The sequence below is a fragment of the Apodemus sylvaticus genome, chromosome X (assembly GCF_947179515.1).
Source record: "Apodemus sylvaticus chromosome X, mApoSyl1.1, whole genome shotgun sequence".
Lineage (NCBI taxonomy): Eukaryota > Metazoa > Chordata > Mammalia > Rodentia > Muridae > Apodemus > Apodemus sylvaticus.
The window spans coordinates 10,774,955-10,788,310 of record NC_067495.1 but is presented as its reverse complement, the minus strand read 5'-3'; the positions used below and the strand labels follow the sequence as shown (position 1 = coordinate 10,788,310).

At 41.6% G+C, this 13,356-nt stretch overlaps 1 protein-coding gene across 2 annotated transcripts in view; it reads right to left on the bottom strand.

The window, feature by feature from the left end:
- Window positions 1–13,356, bottom strand: part of Srpx (sushi repeat containing protein X-linked) — an 82,280-nt gene that overhangs the window by 23,962 nt on the left and 44,962 nt on the right. The window contains exons 2-4 of one of the 2 annotated variants that reach the window (XM_052171406.1): window positions 7,454–7,513; window positions 2,993–3,184; window positions 1,009–1,185 (exon numbers count right to left, since the gene is read on the bottom strand). In XM_052171406.1, the coding sequence (XP_052027366.1) occupies window positions 1,009–1,185; window positions 2,993–3,184; window positions 7,454–7,513 (429 nt within the window). The remainder of the gene's footprint in view (window positions 1–1,008; window positions 1,186–2,992; window positions 3,185–7,453; window positions 7,514–13,356) is intronic. The other variant, XM_052171407.1, reaches the window with a different exon arrangement.

The following is a 13,356-nucleotide window of genomic DNA, read 5'->3' as shown; positions in this document are numbered from 1 at the left end:
TTACATCCCCTGTTTTTTATAGAAGTAGATTGTTGGGCTCAACTCTGGTGTTTCTAAGCTTGCCAGTCTCAGATCAGGCAGGAAATTTGTAATTTTGCTAATGCTGCTTCCAGACAGTGATCCTGGATCTCCAGCAGGAAAATCATCTGAGATGCTTTTAGAATTCTGTTGGCCTCCTCTAGATGCTTCTTTTTCCGGCTAGTTGAATCAGAATCTCTAAGGTAAGCTACTGAAAGGTATCCAGGTGGCAATTACACGTAGCTATGGTGAAGATGTACTGTCCCTAGGCAAGTGGTCATCAACAGAGGGGCTAATTTTCTTCCTCAGGGCCACTGAAAAATGCCTAAAGATATTTCTGATAGCTACAACTAGACTGGGGCCAGGGTGAGAAGATATTGTCGCTAAACACTCAGTGGGTAAAATCCAAGAACACTGTTAAAAATTGCAAAGGGTATAGGATCACAACAAAAATTATCTGGCCGCAAACATCTGTTGTGTCAATGTTCAGAAACCTTCTCTTATAGGATAAATACCCAGCCTCAATCCCAAAACCTGCTGAGTTCAAGTCTGTATTTTTCTCAAGGTCCCAGAGAAACTGAGAAAATTTGAAAGGCAGTACCTGAGGTTGGTGGCCTTGTATTTGAAGACTTTAAAATTCCCAGGGGGCCTATGGAGATGCAAAGTGCTAGGCTCCACTTCCAGGATTTTAAATTCAGGAAGCAGAGGGGATATGAGAATTCACAGTTCTAGTAAGGTCCCAAGAGAGGCAGAAGTGGGTCAAGAAACTGACAACAGTCAGCTGGAAGCTGGTTGCATTGAAGTCAGCTAAGATAGAGACTGAGGTCTAGGGCTATTGGATTTAGAACCTGAGGAGCTACTGAATGCAATGCTGTCTATTTAGGTTGTGAACGTAGGACAGTGTTGTTTCCTTTAATGTGTGTTATACTGACAAAGACCCATTGTTTCTCTCCAAAAATGGGGCCCCAGAAGACTGTGATATTTTCTTACCTACACAGGAGGCTGGACGGCCACTCCAGGCCTTGTTGTCCATACATGTGACTGTCCGTTCCCCTTTCAGTGTATATCCTGGTGAGCAATAGTACTCACATCGAGAGTTAAAGTAGGCACCATCGACACACTTAAACCCTCCATTTGCCGGCATGGTAAGTGTAGGACATCTCTTTTCTGTAAAGGATAGAATCAGACATCCAGTAATTCTTAATTTTTTTTGTCCAACAGTTCAAAAGCCAGATACTTGGAAGATATACAGTGAACAGTATGCTTCAATAAAATATGTGGCAATAAAAATATAGCATGTAGCATTACAGTATAACATGTGGCATCTGCCTATGTGCCACAAAGGAGACATGATGTTTCATATCACAATAGGTTACTTTGGCATTCCAGCCACAACAGTGTCCTAGACTGAATTGCCTGGAAGCAAACCGTGAGAGAAGGAAGAAAGGGTTGTCAGGGGGAGACCAGTAAAAAAAAGAGACAAAGAGGACAATGTTGATTAGAGCACCACCAAGGGGTGATGGAGAGCAGAGTCAGTTTCTGCTTGCTCCATCAAGAACACCCTGGAGGAAAGGTGACAATTCCGGTTCAAACTCCACACCCGGGTCCACCCTTTACCAAACTCATTGGACAGAACTGCCTATGGAAGAGCTTTTATATGGGGGGGGGGGGAAAGTTGGGCGAATGGTTCACATTTGTAATTCTAAGGTGCAGGAGACTGAGATAGGATTTCTTAGACTACAATAAACAAACGAAATAAAGAAGAAGTAGGTAGGGAAGCAGCAACAGGAAAGTTTTCTGAAAGAGGTTTTCTCCTTTCTCTGAAGAAAGCTGATGAGGGCAAGTGCGACCATATCTGGTGACACCAGCCTGCAATCCCAGCTACTTAGGAGACTGAGGCAGGAAGAAGGCAAGTTAAGAATCAGCATGGGCTACGAACTTAGTTTCCATGAGCCTTTTGACTTAGTGAGACCCTGCCTTAACATAAAGCTTTTGTTTTGTTTTTGTTCTTAAAGCTAGGAATACAAAAGATTTTCTCAGCATTTGCTGGGCCCTGGGCTCACATCCCAGTTCTATGGGAAAATGAAAACAAGAAATCCAACAACAAGGCCCTCAGACGATACCAGGAACTAGGAACAGGTCACAGGGAAATGTGACAAAACATTGCTAAGTGTGTACTACATAGATTCAGTTATATCATCTACATATTCTGGACCACATGCCTATAGTCCCGAGCAGCAGTTTGCCCAATCCTATCGATCATGTACTATGCAAAACTTGAATGTATGTTGAAGACTTAGAAAACATTGGGTGATCAATAAGGCGTGGCAACTTTGGATAATAAAGGTATGCAAAATAGGCTTCACCAATGCTATACCATCTACAGTCTTAATACAGGAGAACTTGCCATGAAGGAGAACATGTCATTAGTCTACCTGCTTCTGGAGTTAGCCAGCAAGCATGGAATTACACAGAGAAGCTTTGAGACATTGCCCCTGAAATGCACCATCAACTTCTTCCCAGGCCCACTCCATTACACAGACTTAGAATCACTTCTTCAGTGACTTCCCCTTGTATCCCTAAATCCTGCTCTTCAGGAGATCTATTTTTCGTGATTTTCTTTTTCTTTAGTCTCCTATCCAGGAGCCCCTAGTTTAGAGCCCTTCCTGTACTCATATCATATCTTTCACCTCTACCTACTTACCTGTACAAGCTCTGGAAGTTTATTTGCTACTAAATCACCAGCAACTCTTTGGAACCTTGTATTTACTGAACAAATATCACTGGTGTGCTGGAAAAACTATCTACTCTTTCCCCCAAACAGTATAGCATGCCCTTCTTTGGAAAAGGAACACACACCCACTCTCTTATATGATAGAAATTGACTGGCTTTAAATTACCGCTTGGTGAAAAGCTTCATCTCAAAGCAAGACAGTTTTGTCGTGAAGACTCAGCACAAGTCTAGTCTACTCACGTTTGCAGATGACCTTATCCGACCAGCGCTTGTTTGACTGGCAGATGAGTTGGGAAGAGCCATGAAGCTCATAGCCCTTCCTGCAGCGAATGTCACATCTGGTCCCCAAGGCTGTTTTGTAGTATCCCCCAGGAGGTGCCCTGCAGTACACATCCCCATACTTCACCTTGATAGGAGAGCACCATGGAGTGTCTACAGGCAGAAACAAAGGGAAAAATAAGAAGTGCAGGTTTAGATAATGCAGTCCTTCACGCTGCGCTCCCAGATTGGTTACATTCCAGATTCTGAACCTCCAATGCTGTCCTGTGTTTTAGGTACCTCTAGATAAGAAAGTTATGGCTATGAGACTGAGTACCAGACATAATTAAGTATGAATCCAAATTCCTTTAAATAGTTGTTTGATGTGGGCAAGCTACCTCAACTCTCTGAGTCAATACAGGCAAATGTTATAAGGGATAAAGACTGTATATCTGTCACCTAGCACAATGCAGAGGACAAAGTAAATATTCAATAAGCTTCTGTTCTTTCTAGTATTTCCCTTAATATGATATCCTGATCTATTGAGACTAATTGATGCCACAGTGAATTTTCACCCTAGCTGTCTATATATAACAGAGCCAATTAACTGTGTTTTCCTCCCAGCTACATGCATATTTCTCTCTAAAGAAAATCACAGTACTCTTGTTTACTAATTTCAACTAAGCTATACCAGTGTTCATGATAGAGTGTCATTTTGGCTTACACTCATGGAACAACTGCCCCAAGTAAGAAAACCATCCCCCTTTTCAGATGTCTGCAGTTATACCCCCATTTAGGTAAGAGTGATATGCCCTCAGATGGAAAACTTGATTTTGGTGTTATAGTTGCTATGTTGTCTAGTTTTTGTGACCTTGACACAAACTGGAGTCACCCAGAAAGATGAAACTTTAATTGAGGAATTGTCTCCATCAGATTGGCCTATGCGCACGTCTATAGGGTATTTTCTTGAATAATTATTGATGGCCCAAATAATGGATGCAGGTGGTGCCAACTCTGAGCAGGTGATCCTGGATGTTATGCTGGGCTTGCTGGGAGAACAAGCCAGTTAGCAGCATTCCCTGCAGCATCTCTGCTTGAGATCCTGCTTTGGCTTCCCCTCTTGGTGGACTATAATCTGGAAGCTCTCAAAAAGAGCCTTGTCCTCCCCTAGTTGTTTTGGTCAGTGCTTTATCATGGTGACAGAGAAGCCAACTAGGACAACTACCTAAAGCATACCTAGGATGTCACTAATAAAGCTGAACTTCTGCCCTAGCTTTGGAATACACCATGTAAAGGAACCTACCATGCAAAGGAAGGGCAAGACTACCTTCTTAGTGGAGGAGTTCCTGAAGCGGCCAGTCCATGCATCACTATGCTATCTAGGGGTAGGGACAAGTCCCCTGAAGTCGGGGCCGGGTGGGGGGTGAGTGTAGAGTTAATACATTGAACCAGAGCTATGGTCCTTCAGCTGCCCAGCAATTCCTTCCCCACCAGCACCTGTGCTACCAGTATATGGAGTAAGTTCGCCATCGTGTGGTCACAATGGAACACAGGCCTCCTTTCAAATCTCCCAGGAATGCTCTCCTAAGGATGTGCTCCCTTATCAGCCCTGCTGATAAGCAAAACCTGGTCATGTCCAGGTTTTGGCATTAGAACACTTTTTTACTCTGATGCTTCCAGGTTCCCTTTGGCTAGTACTTATATTATATAATGGCTTTCCGAAAGTTGTGAGTGGATTGGAAATTTATGACTCAAGTAACATGCCCTAGATGTCCTGGGTAGAGATGATAAGGATTCACCCTAGAGTTTATTTATTCACAGCCACCACGTGGATTCAGATGTGCAGAGCATACATCAGGCCTACAAGCCTTCCTGGAACACTTCCTTTCTGGAAGATTTTATACATGCAGTCTACACGTGCTATGTATATTTATGGTCGATGTGAATAATATTCGTGTGTGTTTTCATATATAACAAATTCACATATTTGAATGCAGCATGCAATTAGCAGATTTTATCCTTTATTTGGACTCTTCAAATTCTTCTGTCAGTGGTGACTACATATCCAAAAGCTGTGCTGTTGCCACCATGGGGAGGGAAAATCCTTATTTATTTGCAAAAGGCATTTCATTTATTTATTATCTTCCAAAACAACACTTTGGATGGTATTTGAACAGTTTATCAGTTCTTTAGTAAAGACGGTGGGAGTGGGAATGATTTGAATTTAAAGTGCAAAGGAGAAGCATGGGTGAGTCAAAGTGAATTAACAAAATGTTTAACATAGAGGCTTGCAGGAAGGAAGCTCTTGTACTGTTAAGACAAGGCTTGTCAAGTAGACATCCAAACTGATTAATCAGGAAAGCCTTTGCATCCCCCAGGGCCAATATGATAAGCACTCTAATTAAAGGGAGCCTGTGGAGCTGGCAGCATGGTGCAGCAGGCTAATGAGGAACTACTAGTGCATCATGGATGTGAGGCAACACCTGTTCAGACTCAAGTGCAGCCTGAGGGAGGACAAGGACGGGACTCACTCCCTACTCTCTCTAACTCTTGCTGTCTTCTTCTATAAACACAGGGTAATTCTGACACATCTCTATGTGCCCTCCCCTTCCCTCAAGTAGTGTGAATATACTATGGTATCCCAAGTAAAACCATCAACCTTTATTCTGTCGCAAGCCCTCAATAAGTAAACAAATACAATCAAATAAGTAAATAAGATGTCACATACTGGGAACTTAATGTATGTTATTTAATCTATCTTTCTCCTTTTAAATTTGACTCAGTTCAACTCAGTTATTGATAATATACAATATGCCAGATCCTTGGAGGTGCTTAATATTCCATAGCTAAAGTTGCAGTTAATCATGGTTGACCTCTAAATTTTAAAATGAATGACTCTTAAAAACTGAGGTGTAGCTCTTGAATAGAGCACTTGTCTTGCATGAATACGGCCCCAGGTTCAATCTTATCATAACAGCAATAACAAGAAGAAAAAGAAAGCCTTAACTCTCTATTGTAAACTTTTAAGGTATATAACATGTTTTGATATGTGTGTATGTACATATAAAATGTACAGTGTGGTGATTCCTTCAGGCAAGCCATCTATTTGACAAGAGAAATAATTTATCATGAAAAAAAGTATTCTTAGACATTCAGGTCAGGTTCTGGGATAGGCATACTTTTAGATATATTATTAACTTTCTAGCTTGTAAGGCTATGAGGTGAGGAGAGGACACCAAGCACTGTGAATTAAGGACACATGAGGTGACCACTACTGTATAGGAGTCTCTTTACACTGAATGTGTGTTAGGACTCCTTTTAAACTAGGGACTCACAAAGGGTTTTAAAAGATCTTCCAGGAGGTCTTATGAATCAGAGCATCTCCTTACCTCAAACATCTGAGTAGAAATTTGTGATTGGATTGCTTAATACCCATGACAATGAAGTAATGCCCACTACTGCATTCAGAAATCAAAGCAAATATGGGAACACACCTAGGCACAGGCACCAGTCATTGTTTAGAAAGACTCCCCGCCCCCCTTTCTTGGGAAAACAACTGAAGGACAGTCTTTAGGCAAAGGCTGACCAGAACTTTTCCAATTCTCTGATAGCTCAGAAACGTCACAACAGTCTGGGGTAGCATTTTCCTGCCAGAGTATGAATGCATTTCTTGGGCCAAATATCAAAATGAGATTTTACCAGACTGTTTTCCTTGAGTGTTTTCCTCTGCAGTGGGAGGAAGCTGTTCCAGACAAAACGCATTTAAATTTTCCTTCGTTTCTGTGCTGAGCTACCTGGCTCCCAGGGAAGCAGTCACAGGTGCAGTTGCCTTAGTAGACTTACCTGAGCCAGTATGGAAGCTTGTTCCTTAGGCTTTAGATACCTGCTGGGAGTGGATACTAGGGGAACTGTGGAGAGTTGGATTTTTGTTAAGTTAAAATTCATCTTAGCAACAGCACATTTTACTTATCATCTCAGGAGCCAGGCCAGGCTCAGAGAGAACATGGGCTAAGCGCATGAAAATCAAGGTTTCCCCTTCTCTGTGCAGTCAGTACATTAGCAGCACAGGGCGCAGCACCCACCTTGGACGGTTTGCTCTGCACACTTCTGGCTGTAATGTATGAATCAGGCTTGATTTTCACTATCATCAGCTACAGCTTGCCTTGGCAGAAGTGAGGACAGTAAAGAAATTTAGGAGAATAAAATGACCATGGGGTGCTGAAAGGCAGCACTCCTGACATTTCTTTTTTTCCTTCCCTTTGTTTTCCTATTGGAAGGATGAGTGACTATGCACATTTATTTTTAAATATTTATTTTCCTGGACAGGCAATTAGAATGCCAATGTGTTGTCTGGTCACTTTATTACAGTCTGCACTGCGAAGCTTTAAAGAACTATCTCCTGGCATCAGCAGGTCCTTGTCGGCACACAAGCAAAGCATTCACCTTTATAGAGAGAGTGTGAATACCAGACTCCATCGTCTTCTAGTGGTGAGTCTCCAGATCCTACAATAAAAAAAAAGAACAGAAACTGCAGCAAGAAAAGCCACACAGAATGGGCGCATATTTCAAAGCGTTGCTTTGGCATCATCCATGCAAGGGGTGCTATTAGATTGCAGAGCCAAGAGCAAAAGCTTCTGTGGCCATTCATGGAGGGACAGGGACCTCTCAGAGTGAACCTGGCTTGGCTGTAGTGTCTAGAGCCAATCAAAATGAGCCTCAGACTGTTTTTGGAATCATCACAGGGCCATATGAAATTCTGGAGTCGGGAAAGAGAACGAAAGTCAACTTCACTCTGAGACGATGCCAATGAATATGAAGCTCATGCCAGAGCAGACACCATAAAATGTGTGTGACTCAGACCCAACCCACAGTTCCTCCAGTAGACAAGGATAACCCAGTAGAACCAGTGTTTGTAATACCTAAAATAAGTCCATCTACTGAAATGAATTTGGATGGGAACCAAGAAGGGAAATCAAATGTCTTATCATAATGACAAAAGAAATATACAGCTGCCCTGGGAAATCTGTATTGAAATTGAGGACTTGGTGTTTATGCAGAGATCCTCACCTAGCTGAGGCCAAAGTGAAATTTCTCAAGCAGTCTTATTACCCTCAAATCCCATAGGCTGGGGGTAGGGAGAGACAGGATGATTTGAAATGAACTCATTCGGAAGTTAAAGTCATTTTGAGGATCTTAGATATGAATTCCCATGGGGGTGGTGGTGGACCTTTAACCCTTGAGGCAGTCAGCAAGTCTCAAGCTTCAACATAGCAATCCTAAATGCAGATATTTCATTCTGATCACCAACCATCAGCACCATTTAGGCAACAGATTTGCTTCCTAGGTACCTTCCACTGAAATCGAAAAGGAAAGGCTCTCCAATGAGCTTATTCAAACCTCCATCGGGGTAAGCTTATAATCAATGGCCCCCATTTCACTGATGTTCTTCAAGAGAGACGGAGGACACCGAAACAAAAAACAAGATGAGGAGAGCAGCTGCAATGTAGCCATTTGGAGAAATTTCCCAACCAAAGGAAGTCATTCCTGCATTCTGCTTCGTAACTGAATTTTGTACCTGAGCCCTTGGTTACCTAGGCTGTAAGAAGTTACAGTCAAATAGTACAGTCCAATAGTTATATGTCAAATAGGAAACATGTGGATGAGAAACTTAGGAATGCAGCCTAGGAACCTAAATCAAAATCCTGCTATCAGATCCCTTGATACAGCAGTATTTCAGTGCTGCAAGTCTATCCCAAGGAAATGACAAAATTCCATGTGAGTCTTTAATCGTGCACATTTTAAAAAGAACATCATGAGCAGTGATCTCTCTCTCTCTCTCTCTCTCTCTCTCTCTCTCTCTCACACACACACACACACACACACACACAATCTTCTCAGAACCCCAGTTTAATGGTCCAGAGGATTCAACATAAACTGGTACCCACCCATTCCATAAACTTTTTGTCCACACTGGCTTTCTTAGGTTTTTTTCTTTCTTTCTGTTTTTAACAATCTCTGGGCACAGCTTTTCCATTAGTCTGCCATTTAGACATAATTGTTTCTTGGAGCTACAGATTACATCCTTTTCTCCACACTCTCCCCCAATCCAGTCATATTCATGTAGCTCATTTTAACTGTCCCTTGAGCTTAGGAAACATCCATTATTTCCAGCTTCAAACTTGCAAAGGCTAGAACTTCAACGGTGTATGTGGCTCCAAAACACAATAAGAATGTAGCCCCCAAAGCACAGATGAACTATATTTCCTATTAAGAGCAATTCCTTTTAATTTCACATACCCAAGGTTCTGAACCAAAACTGAAGAAGTCAATCATTTGCACAAATTCTGAGACATGGGTGTCTGGGATGTAACTGACAATTGGCCTGAACAACCATAGAAGTGTACATCTTGTAATCAAATATGGCCTGCAGGGTTGATCTTTTCTACTGTAAAACACGTCAACAGTGAAGCCAAGTATTCCCAGTTCTTACTATTCTATGGGTCCTGAGAAAAGAGACCTCAACTCCCCAGCAACTCCATATTTCATGAGCTCTGTAACACCCAGCCCACAGTTCTTAAAACTAATTGTCTGGTGCCATGGTTACATTTCTTGGTGCCTATGTCTAATCTCTGTCCAATCTTAGCTGGATTGGATTTGAAAAACCTTTATCAAAGGCACTTTTGTCATGTATATCATAATAATATAGCCAGTTGTTCAAGGCTTAGAGTGCCAGGAACCACAAAGAGGTATTTCATAGTGGCCTGTTTTTAACCACAAATACCTTGTGTAATAAATGATCACACTGTAAATATCTGTGAATACCAAACATTGTTCAGGGGATCCCATTTACAGGATCTTTTGTTTCACTGTTTCTTGGTGCATTGGAAGTAGAAAGTTCATAAAGCATAGTTCCTAGATTCCCCTACTCATGGACTGTGAACAAGTCTGCATTTTAGAGATTTGAAAGATGAAAGGGAAGGGGCATTACTCTTTGTGATTATTGATAATTTTTAGTATTTGAGAATTTTAAATATGCAATTTTGATAAGATCCACCCCATTCCTTCTGTTTCAATCCATTCTATATTTTCACTACCATTTCCCTTCCATCTTCATGTGATCTCCACCCCCCATCCACCTACTCCTCCTGGAGCTGCAACCCTGAAGAAAACTGTCTCTCTCACACAGAGAGAAGTCATCAACTGCAATAGCACTACAGCTAGGGGATGGGACTTGCCTCATCAATGCTGGAATTTTGGCTTGCTTGAACTTGTACATGTAGACCAACTGCACTGAGTTTATGTGTATGGAGTTTCTCATGTTTCACCAATATTCCTTCACTGTAGACCTCAACTGCCTCAGGCTCTTACACTCTTTCTGCCCCTCTTCTGGGATGATCCCCGAGCCTTGCAGGGCTGTGTGATATATATGTCCCATTTAGGAATGACTATTCCACAGTGCATGTGGACCAGTAGTGGGTTTATGTGTTCATCGCCATCTACTGCAGAAAGAAGCTTCTTAGGTGAACATTGAAAGATGTACTATGAGTATAAAGATGACACTTAGGAGGCAGTTTACTATTATCCATTTAGATTCTCCCCCAAGAACCTGTGACCTAACCAGCCACGGATTTTGGCCCAGTTGATGTTAACTATATTAGGTGTTAATTGAGCTTTAAATACAACCAGAAAATATCTGGTTGCTCCCATAACATTTGTGCCACTACTTGCCCCAATAGGCATATCTTGACAGACCAGTCATTGCTATAGTTCATAGGGTTTATAGATGGGTAAAACGGTGGATTAGCCCACCCAAAGGGCTGTCTGTGCATTAGATCCTCCAGCAGTATGCTTGCCATCCAGTAGAGATGAAATACCCACATCAATACCAGCTTGCTTTCTCCGTGCCCTGTGACTCAAATATCTGCTGTCTTCAACAATAGAGTCTTATCATCAGTTCCTAGACAATAAGAGCAATAGCAATGCCTTGTAATGTTTGGATGTCTATAGGTCCATACTGGCTAATACATCCAAAAGAGGTAACTCATTCCTGTGGTATTGTGGGGGTATTGTCAAATTGACACAAACTAAAGTCATCAGAGAAGAGGGAGCCTCAAGTGAGAAAAGATCAGGTGGTAGGCAAGACTGTAAGGCATTTTTCTTAATTAGTGACCAGTGTGGGAGGGCTCAGACTATAACTTTCTGTCAGATATAAATATTTCTTTCCTCCCATTCCATAGTCTGCCTTTTTGCTTCAATAGGGTCCTTTGCTGTAAGTAGCTTTTAAGTTTTATGAAATCCTATTAGTCAATTATTGGTCTTAGGGAAAGTCTTAGTCATTTTCTCAGTTGTTTGTGCAGAAAATATGCTTTAGTGGCTGTGTTGGCAGCAATGAGATGCCATGCCCACTGTTCCCTGTCCAATATTGTAGGGTAGACAGAATGTAACATTGGCAGTGGTGGTAGTCAAAGAAACAGCACTTTGATAACCTTGGAGTGACAGGAGCAGAGTGATACTGACCACTGATACAGACTTCCTCACTTCCCTTGTTAGGGTCCATTGGATTTTGCAAGTCTTGTTATTTCTTCCATTTAATTTCCTCTTGCCCCAAATGCCTAGTGATGGTTATATTTTCTACACTAAAACCTAGCAAAGATTTAAGTGAATCAACTCACAGATGAGTGTGTATATTTTCTGCTGTTATAGTTAGGTTCTGAAATGTCCTCCAAGGTTTGTGTGTCAAAAACCTGATCCTCGGGGTGGCGATACTGGAAAGTTGTGAAACTGTTAAGAAATGACATTGAATGGGAGGGTCCTTAGGGCATTGGTCGTGAGCCCTTGACGAAGATAATAGGGCTGTTGGACTCCAGCCACGCCTCCCATGATATCCTCTCATGGATATCATGAAGTGAGCAGCCTTCTCTGGCCCATACACTTCAATAATGCTCTGTCTTGCTGTGGGTCCCCAATCAATCAAGACAGATGGCCAGAAACTGAAACCGTGAGCCAAGAGAATTCTTTCATTCTTTAAACTGTTTTTCTTTTTCTTTCTTTCTTTTCTTTTTTTTTTTTTTTTTTGGTCATTTGTTTGTTTGTTTTCCTCACAGAGAGAAAACTGAGCAGCTTTCTCTTTATACCTGCACCTACAAGTCTTTGGACATTGTGAGAGGGGGCTTTTATGTGGCTTGGTGAATGGGGCTCTTAAAGGCACTACATTTGAACTTTTCTTCTATTCCCTAACTAGTTTATACTTTCACTTAACAGCAAGATGTTTTCTGATCAAGTGAATCCTCTTGGGAAGAGAAAGAAAACACACTGAGTCTATTACAGGCACTGCTTAGACTCCTTTTTGAAGTTTTACAGCAAATGAATGGTGAAGTGGGGCTCAAGTCTAGTTTTTCTTACCTCCACACCCATCATGCTATGTTCCTTAAGCCTTATTGCCTTTTGCTCCAGCATTTCCACACATGGGATAACAAGCTTTGGGATCACTGACCGGTAAGTGGCCCCTTGAGTAGTGCTAGAGCAAATATGGAAGGCCAAGATAAAGGGTCTATAGTATGGCAGAATCTGCTATTCCAATATCCAGAAGCCCCATTCTCCTTGCTTTTGTTTCTTGAGTTCTGAGGACCAAATCCAAAAGCTCTTGCTCAGTAGTTGATTCATTCATTTATGATATTTGAGACTGAGCCCAGGACCTTATGTATGCCAGGGAAGCACTCCACCTTACTAAACTGCCTAGGTAAGCCTTGAACTTGCACAGACCTTGAACTTACAGTCTTCTGGCTTCTGCTGCTTATCAAGTTGCTGGAGTTAGAGACTGGAACAACCAGATCTGGGTAGTCATTTCTTAACAACAGGTCAGAGGATGGGTTAGCTCTAAGCTTCCCTTGTTATAGGGAAGAAATCACTGCTCTGTGTTCAAACAGATTGTCCTTTCCAAAAATTGCTTCAGGAATAGTCATGGAAACTAGTATTAGGCAGAGGAAAATACTCTTGTTTATGAACTGTGAAGGTCAGAAGGACAAGACTCTTCCCTTTTTCTCCCTCCGTGTTTTGAAGGGTATTATATATGTGTAATGATTAAGATCCATTTTGTTAGCCTGAGGTACAAATTCTTAGGATTATTTCAGCTGAGGATAGTTAGAATGGATGGATTTAAAAATAACCCTGGGGTCTTTGATGATCTCATTTGGCAACTAAATAACCTTTAGATATCAGTTACCTCTGTGCTTATTTTATCAACAATAAATGTCTTTTCAGTTTAAGCTACTGTTTGTTTCTTGAATTTGAATACATCCAAGCTGATATAAACATGAATGGAGACATCCTATCTGTTTTTAATTTCA